The 9,443-nt window shown below is 32.7% G+C and overlaps 1 protein-coding gene across 1 annotated transcript; it reads right to left on the minus strand.

Annotated features, from left to right (window-relative positions):
• Nucleotides 1-1,216: 1,216 nt before the first annotated feature.
• On the minus strand, nt 1,217-7,928 carry LOC134721487 (uncharacterized). The gene is made up of 2 exons (XM_063584540.1): nt 7,852-7,928; nt 1,217-3,467 (listed from the first exon to the last, which is right to left on the minus strand). The coding sequence occupies exon 2, from the start codon at nt 3,443-3,445 to the stop codon at nt 1,754-1,756; it is 1,692 nt and encodes a 563-aa protein (XP_063440610.1). The 5' UTR covers nt 3,446-3,467; nt 7,852-7,928; the 3' UTR covers nt 1,217-1,753.
• Nucleotides 7,929-9,443: the final 1,515 nt, after the last annotated feature.

Below are 9,443 nucleotides of genomic sequence, written 5' to 3' on the forward strand. Positions count from 1 at the left end.
AGTTTGATTATTAAAACAACAGAAGGCAGGGTTCTTTGTATTGTTATCATGGTTATGTTGATGTTTCCTTGACATATGCTGTACAGTTAGGGTTGGTGGGTGAAAGTTTTTTTAATTCTGGAATCTTTTATGTTTTTGCCAGTCATTCTATTCTGCATAATTTAGCATCTCATTATTTTCTATTCCTTATAATATTTTATTGCCTATAGATGTTTCTCTATAATTCGTAATCTTTTTGCCATATAATCTGCAATTTTTGCCTACTATTCTCTAGGTTGGAATTTTTGTATACTCAAGACAGGTAAAGGAATTCCAACTTTGAAACGTTATAAGCTGATGTACATGATGTATGGATGGGTATAACATAAAAAAAGTATGATATTTGCCAGTGCCATCTATATGTTTGCAAAGACGTAATTAGTCAATATGATATATACTATAATACAATGTTATATATATTGCTACTTCTGGTTCAAACAAGGCTACTAGTATATGCATATGGATTGGTTTAATATATAACCAGATAACTAGAAATCCAGATTATCATTATCATAAAATTGATTTGAAGATATCTAGCAATTTATCTTGAAAAATTTATATGAAATGTTGAGGGGAGAATTTATCTCTTTACAAAAAAAATCAATCCATTTTAATCTTCTTTTTTTTTGTTTGACCATTAATACATGTATAATACTTCCATTGTTTGACAAACGTAAGGAAGCTGTTTTGTGCATAACATATATATAAATATATCATGTATATAATAGTGCAATACATGTATATAAATGAAGTATATCTATAACTTTTTCATTGTTAGGGACGACATTAAAAGTTCAATGTAGGATAAAAAACTTAATTCAAATAGTTTTTTCACTGACCCTCCCCCCTTCCCCTTCTTAACTTAATTTGGGAAAAATTGATTACCAATAGTCATGAAAGTGATATATGTAAAAATCGATTTTTGATATTCAAAACTTATAGAATTTTAACCCCCCGCCCCCACCCCCAAACTATTTGATTTTTTTTTTCATCCTACATCGATCTTTTGATGTCATCCCTTATTGCTAGATTCTTTCTAAATTGAAACAAGGAATTTTTTTGCCCTTATTCAGTCTTCACAAGTATTACAAATGTGCATATATAATATACATGTACAGTATATATGTATTTATTGATTTATTGATACCTCGCAAAAGGCAATTGCAAAACATTGATACAGATCTAGAGATACAATTTATTTATCAATAACAATACATAAATAAATAGCTTATAACATGCATACTATATATAAATACCTATAAAACTAACAATGGTTAATAAAACAAATACATTGTATACATGTTATATAAAGTATATTTAAAATTGAGAATGGAAATGGAGAATGTTTCAAAGAGACAACAACCGACCCAAAGAGCAGAAAACAGCCTAATGCCACCAATGGGTCTTCAATACAGCAAGAAAATCCTGCACCTTGTCCTGGAGGCTTATTATCTCAAATATTCTGATTCAAAAAATGTTGTCAAGCAGATGAAATTTTTTTATTCTAAAACCAGTTTTTCCCCATAAAAGTTTTAAATTTTCAAAAAAATAATTTGATTAATAGCATCGAAAAAACTAAAAAAAAAAAGTGTTTGTACTTTGCGCATTTTTTTCTGGACTCGGACAAGAAACTGGCATTACCCCTCTGTTGAAGTTAAATTGTTGCTCCCTTATGGGTTTCCTTCATGTTATGTTTTCATGTCAGATGTATCATCTACATTGTAACATTGTAAACTTGAATAGGATCATAAGAAGATTCATAATATACAAATAACTTGTTTCTGAACTTGTCAAAGCAAATACCATTGGGTCTTTGTAGACCATCTCCTTCCCTCAACAAAACCTGTGCAGAACTATCCTTTTGTTTCAAGACATGAATATTGTTTGATTTCTTACCACAAATGTAAACATTTCCTTCTGTGTCAAGAACAATTCCAGAAACCTCTTTCAAATCTTGTGTTTGGTATAGACAAACCTCCTCACCATAATCCTTCATACAATATAAACGATCTGCAATTGCATAATACACTTCATCATCCCTACCAACACTAAAAGCTTGAATCTGTAAGTCGTGCATTTTAAGGGTCTTCAAATATTGAACATCATGACCATTGATATCCATTACAATAATTTCACTTTTATAAGCGATATATAATTTATTCCATGAGGCAGTTATAAGATTACAACCTTTTGCCATCTTCATGATGTTTTTGCAATGAAGTGTACTGGTACCATCTTTTTCCAGGAATAGAAGTTTTTTATTGTCAACTAATACAATAGCTTTACTTCCACCAGGAACTGCAGTGCTATCTGTTGGTGTGCCTGGAATTTTAATATCACTTATATGACCTCCAGCATCATTAAATAAAAACACCTTTGAGGATGAAAAAAGGTTCAATTCAACAACAAGAAGATGACCAGCGTCCGTTATTGATACACTGTATACAAATTTTTCAGTCTTTATTGACTCTCCAGGTGTTGCACAAATAGCTGATATTTTCATACCTTGCATCATGTTCACATTGTATGGTGTTGACTCCATATTTACTTTTCCAAAAAGTAATTCCATTTTAGAACACAATTCAACAGGATCAGTCAGTTCCATTTTCAACGAATATGCCTGCATGTTGTAAGACATTTCTTTCACTTGTAGGTCCCTTACGTTCTTGAAAGCTTTCAATCTTTGCAGTAACATAAATGCTTGTTTATCTGATCCGGTATTCAGTATGGAAGACATTTCGTCTAAGAACCAAGCTGCTTCTTTTCGTCCATCTTCTGCAACTGTTTTGTCTTTCATCAATTGATTGAGAACTTCTTTTTCTTGACTTTCAACATCCTTCAATAATGTTTTATCAATCATTTCCTCAAGATACCTAACTAGTTCTAGTCTTATTTCATCAATTTTCTTTTTTGCTGAAGAAACCTCGTTAGAAAATATCTGTTCAACTGTCTGCTTATTTGCAAGAATAGCACTGAAACTTTGTAAAATATTTGTAATTTCTGTTTGAATACTGTGGAAATTTTGTGAATTTTTTGTCCCATTGGAAGCAAGGTCGATAGGAACTATATCACTACATGTATTACATGAATGGTGTGAACCCAGACAAGCATCACATAACATAATATCATGTTTCTTGCAATAAAACTGTATTTCAACTGATGGGTGACTTATGCATGTTTCAGGTGTGTTGAGGGTTGTTCCTTTGTTTTCTGTAGCATATGAAGAAGAAGCATCATTTCTTATTTCTGTTAAATAATGATTTCTTGTGAGTTTTAAAGATTGATGATGTTGGACACACCCTGGACACAACTGTTCTTCACAAATAGTACACCATTTCACAGATGGATTCTTATTACCTCCTTCTAAGCAAGGTCCACATATTGCTGGCATGGCATGTCCCGCCATGATTTATATAGTTTGTTTTTACCTGAAAAATATAAAAAAAATCTAGTTTATCACAAAGAAGGCACAAAAATAAAATGCAAATTTAAAAAACTAGACGCTCTTAAGAGCCTGTGTCGCTCACCTTGGTCTATATGCACATCAAACAAAGAAAACAGATCATCGGATGGATTCATGAAAAAATTGTGTTTTGGTGATGGTGATGTGTTTGGTGCAACACAACAACCAGTTGTCAAATGCATCTGAAAAATTTCAGGGCAGATAGATATTGACTTGATAAATAATTCAACACCTTGTTAGATTTGCTCCAATTGCTTTGGTTTCAAAGTTATAAGCCAAAATCTACATTTTCCCCCTATGTTCTATTTATAGCAATGGTGGCCATCTTGGTTGGTTGGCTGTGTCACCGGACACATTTTTTAACTTAGATACCCTAATAATGATTGTCGCTAAGTTTAGTTAAGTTTGGCCCATAAGTTTCAGAGGAGAAGAGTTTTGTAAAAGATTACAAAAATTTGGTAAAAAATGACTATAAAGGGCAATAACTCCTTCAGGGGTCAAGTGAACATTTGGGTCATGTTGACTTATTTGTAGATTTTACTTTGCTGAACATTATTGCTGTTTACAGTTTATCTCTGTCTATAATAATATTCAAGGTAATAACCAAAAACAGCAAAATTTCCTTAAAATTACCAATTCAGGGGCAGTAACCCACAACCGGTTGTCCGATTTATTTGAAAATTTTAAAGCAGATAGATTTTTCATTGATAAACAATTTCCCCATGTCAGATTTGCTCTAAATGCTTTGGTTTCAGAGTTATAAGCCAAAATCTACATTTAACCCCTATGTTCTATTTTTAGCCATGGCGGCCATCTTGGTTGGTTGGCTGGGTCAAGCCACACATTTTTTAAACTGGATACCTCAATGATGATTGTGGTCAAGTTTGGTTTAATTAGTAGTTTCAGAGGAGAAGATTTTTGTAAAAGTTAACAACGCCGGACGACCACAGATGCAAAGTGATGAGAAAAGCTCACTTGGCCCTTCAGGCCAGGTGAGCTAAAAATTGATTGGTTACAGAGTATAGCTAAATTATTGCAGTCCATAATTTGGCTAAGTCTAATACTACCATCATACACTTTGCCTTTATCTTATGCAAACAATACATTAACAAAGGAACAATACCAAATGAAAGTATATGAACCTAGAAATTTAAACAGCATAGCAGATGGCCCTATGGTGTAAGATATAAGATGTCTACTTTGTTTCTTTTTTATTTGGTACATGTAGCTGTTCCATGGATATTTCCCCTGATCATAAAGACTTCTCATTTAGGTCCTTTAAAATATTGGGAAAGTACCCCTTTTCAAACAGAATGGTGAAATGACCACTAATGAAGGACTATCATTACATGTGCAGACCTATTTCTATGATCTTTTACAGTTACAATACTTGATATATTGATCATGAATTTACCACGTTTACAATAAATAAAACATTTAAAAGTTTACCATGCAATGAATCATCCAATCATTTTATACAATAGACAATGGTAGATATTGATAATATTTTGAGGTGTAAATAAATAAAATCATATGTATATCGCTACAGATACAACATGTACATTATGCATATGATGTACAAATGTACATAGTACAAGGATTTTTTCACTAAACATCTTCTTGGATTAATTTGCACTTCTCATAAGTGCAAGTTGGAACCACACTTTTTTTTGTAGTAGAATCATCAAATTTGGCAATAATGTACCTCTGGGTTGATTGCTTGCTTAATGTCCAGTGGCAAGTATTTCATGCATATTTAGGATGAAAAGTTGTTTCAGAAATATCATATATTTGGCTCTTTATTAACACATACGGTTCTGGTAACATTAGGAACATTGTAACTTAAGTCTTTTGAATTATTCGTATATTTTAAAAGGCTTTTAAACATATACACTTATACTGTATTTGCTTGTACCTGTCCTGTCAGATATCTGTTGTCCAGTGGTTGTCGTTTGCTAATGTATAGTTAATAAGTGATTCTTGGTTCGTTTATAGATTATACCGTTTGTTTTCTTGTTTGAACGGTTGTTCACATGTCATTTTGAGGCTTTATATACCCAAGGCTCCATGTTGAAGGCTGTTCTTTGACTTATTAATCTTATTTTAACTAAATTCTGCGTAAGGGACCACAATTTGGAAATTAAAATAGGTTTATATAAAAAAAAAAATCAAAGAGAACACAGAGTGTGTAAAGTTTTAAAATTTTCGATGGATAGGAACACTGTTTCCTCCAATGCCAAACCAACTGTAATATTAGCACTCATACCACTGATTATATTTATATCTATTTTTAGAATAGAATATCTCAGTTTGTTATTGTCGACATTTCTATACCATTTTTTGGATAAAAACTTTTTAATACATAAACTTTTTAACAAGCTGACCATCATGACCATATTCTAACTTAAGAGTTTGCGCCCATCAAGCCATGCACACGAAAAAGTTTATCGGAAGAGAAATAAAACAAAAGCAAAATGATTTGTACTTTTAAATCTCTGAAATTATCAGCAATAATGATTATTTTTTTTAAAGTTTTAGTTACGAATGATATTCTAGCCTAATGTGTTGATGTGTCTGTTGTCAGGTCAGAGATGCACATAGACCTAGGTTAACAATACTGTCTTTAGAACATCTAGTTTTTAGTTCCATAAAATTTCAGTTTTTATCAAATTTTGTTAGAATTTATTGTTGTAAGTAAATGTAAATGTTCAGTTGCAAATACTACATGCACATTGAGGACACAATCGAAGAAGTATGGTAACTGTCAAATCTATTCAGGTATCTCTACCATAAAAATATCTTGACGGAAAGCAAGCTATACTTAATAAAAATCAAAAACACTTATGTACGATTTTCAAAGTTTGTTAAAGTAATTGTAGTGTATTGGATAAATCTGTTGGACACATGTTTCCGTCTTGTCATTACTTTCAATGAGGAGCTGGTGATATTCTTAGCCCCAACACCATGTGTTGTTTTAAAATTGCTTCTGATTTTATTCACAGTTTTTGTTGAGATGTGTCACAGTCATGTCTCAGTTAAATAACAAGTCGGTTGAGTACAGGAACCCTGATGAGTTCAAAATAATGAGTCCACTATGCAGAAAGAAAATTTTGGCACATGGAGGCGGGCCACTTTATGGTCACTAAACAATAATGTATAATTTATCCCCAGAGGTACATTATTGCCAAATTTAGTGATTCTACAAATAAAAAAAGTGTGATTCCAATTTGCACTTATGAGAAGTGCAAATTAATCCAAGAACATATTGAAGTGTAAAAACATAGTATACCAATACACATAATTAACAGCGCCTGGTGATGTTTCATAGACGGACAGGTTTAGGCTGCTGACTGACATAAGGCATATTATGCTATTGTTTTAGAAAAAGGGAGAAGGTTTGGATCCATTAAAACGTTTAATCCCGCTGCAAATGTTTGCACCTGTCCTAAGTCAGGAATCTGATGTACAGTAGTTGTCATTTGTTTATGTAATATATACGTGTTTCTCGTTTTGTTTATATAGATTAGACCGTTGGTTTTCCCGTTTGAATGGTTTTAAACTAGTAATTTTGGGGCCCTTAATAGCTTGTTGTTCGGTGTGAGCCAAGGCTCCGTGTTGAAGGCCGTACTTTAACCTATAATGGTTTACTTTTTAAATTGTTATTTGGATGGAGAGTTGTCTCATTGGCACTCACACCACATCTTCCTATATCTATGTAACGGGGGCCTGCTCCTGTCATGCTTCAGAAAATGTTGTTGCTCTCTATGGTTGCAAATAGTAAAAAAAATAACATAAGGACCTAAGAGCTACAGTTCCACAGCTAGTCATCAAGGAACATGTGGACATAATTGGAAATTAGTGAACAATGGACATGTACATGTAATATATATAACAATTCTTTTCATTTAAGACATTTTCACAAAGTTATTAAGTATCATTAATGATTGGAAGTTATTTCTTCAAAAATTGTAGAAGCTGTTAACATTAGTATTGACTGTCATTGGAAGTCAGTTACATGTATGTATAAGTTAAGTAATAAGTAATTCAATTAAATTGATGAGGACACTCACAAATAGTTTTTCTATAAATAACTTTGTGTGAAATATTGCCCAAAACCATGCAGGATTGTTGATTGTATCAGTTTTGAAAGTGTACTAAAATAAAGAGGTCTAAAGGGATAGGATTCTTCCATATGAGCTCCATAACGATCTCACAGATATCATACAGTTATGGCAACGGCAACGCCCCTTTTCTACAAATTCCTTGATCCGTATCTGTATTCCAAATGGCCTGACTATGTTTTAATAAAAAAAACTGTGATACTTAGTAATTATTATTTAGTTTCTTACATTCAAATCATATGTTTTACATAATTCTGTTCTGTCATTGATCATGTTCATAACATTATAAGGGGAAAGTATGTAAGGGAAAGAATACTAAGATAATATGCTAGGAAAATGTCATTCGAACCTCTCGGTGTGTATCTATACAAATTTATAGAAAGAAAAAAAGTTCGTGTTTTTTGGTAGCCTGGGATTTTTTACAGTTTTAATTCGACAAGCTCAAACCAGAGACGTATTTATAAAAAATTACCTCTGCTCAAACGAATATAAATTATTTAATAAATAGTTTTACAAAGATATAAACATGCCTGCAAATACACCAAGGATTTGTATCTCACTATACAAAATTGAAATCCTTGACATACACACAGATTGCTGACTGTTGTAGTGGTAAGCACAGACGCCAAACCATTTGTTTGAAAAAATAAACAGAGAAAATGTGGATCCTGTCATCGAAACTTTAGTTATATGAAATAACTAAATAGGGATGTCAAATCGGTGAAGATTTACTTAAGTTATGACCCCCTCAACAATATGCATATGCATATGGAGCGTCTGGATTATTGAGACTATTACTTCACAACTTATCTACAGAGTCGAGGCCAATGTCAATCTTTTTAGGCCACATGTAGATTTATTTTTGTGTTGTTGGTGGTCTTCGGCTGTTGTATGCTCTATGGTCGGGTTGTTTTCGCTTTGACACAGTCCCCATTTTACTTTCTCAATTTTATTACTATCTTATTGACATTTTTTTTTAAAAAGAAAAGTCGAACAGACCTTATTGAATCGTATAAACGACATGATAGGGTCAGTATGTCAGGCTAACGCATAACCTAATAAAATATTTTAAAAACATAGTCTCATCGTGTTATATCCTGCTTATCATTTCAATACTTTATTCTTTAAAATCTTCTGTTTTTCCTTCAGCTGACAGTACTGCTATTTTGTTCTTTTAATTCTATTTAGATGAAAATATTGTTTTGCCAAATTCAAGTGTACGCCCGGGCGTTTTGACGTAAACGTAGTTACGCGCATGGCTGACCCTTTAAAAATATGTATATATATACTACATGCAGTACAGTGAGGATGGACGTCATTCTAAACTCCGAATTTTCACAAGAAACTAAAATCATACAAGGCTTATAAAGGCCAGAGGCTCCTGACTTGGAACAGGCACAAAATTGCGGCGGGGTTAAACATGTTTATGAGATCTCAACCCTCCCCTATACCTCTAGCCAATGTAGAAAAGTAAACGCATAACCATACGCACATTAAAATGCACAAAGCATTAACGGTAATCTGAAATAGACCAAATTGTTTATCAGGTCAATATAAATCTTTCCTGAACCTTATTATGTTCTTGTTACAATCGATATAGTACTTGCTTATTCGTGACAACACTAAGATAATTCGAGCGGTATATAGGCATACACGCCTTGTATTAAGGGTCCCCCTTCAATGTTATTACTGCGATTATAATCGGTGCCATGTTCATCCAAAGAGTGTTCAGAAGAGGGACGGATTTTGATTTGGAAACTGAATGAATGGCGTAACTTAGTATACGTTCTATAATTAAGAGCTTCTTATAACTGATCCTA

Source organism: Mytilus trossulus, chromosome 6 (genome assembly GCF_036588685.1).
Source record: "Mytilus trossulus isolate FHL-02 chromosome 6, PNRI_Mtr1.1.1.hap1, whole genome shotgun sequence".
In the NCBI taxonomy this organism is placed as follows: domain Eukaryota; kingdom Metazoa; phylum Mollusca; class Bivalvia; order Mytilida; family Mytilidae; genus Mytilus; species Mytilus trossulus.

Excerpts from the sequence above, each read along its gene's own strand:
- LOC134721487 (XM_063584540.1), bottom strand. The coding sequence starts at position 3,445 with ATGGCGGGACATGCCATGCCAGCAATATGTGGACCTTGCTTAGAAGGA.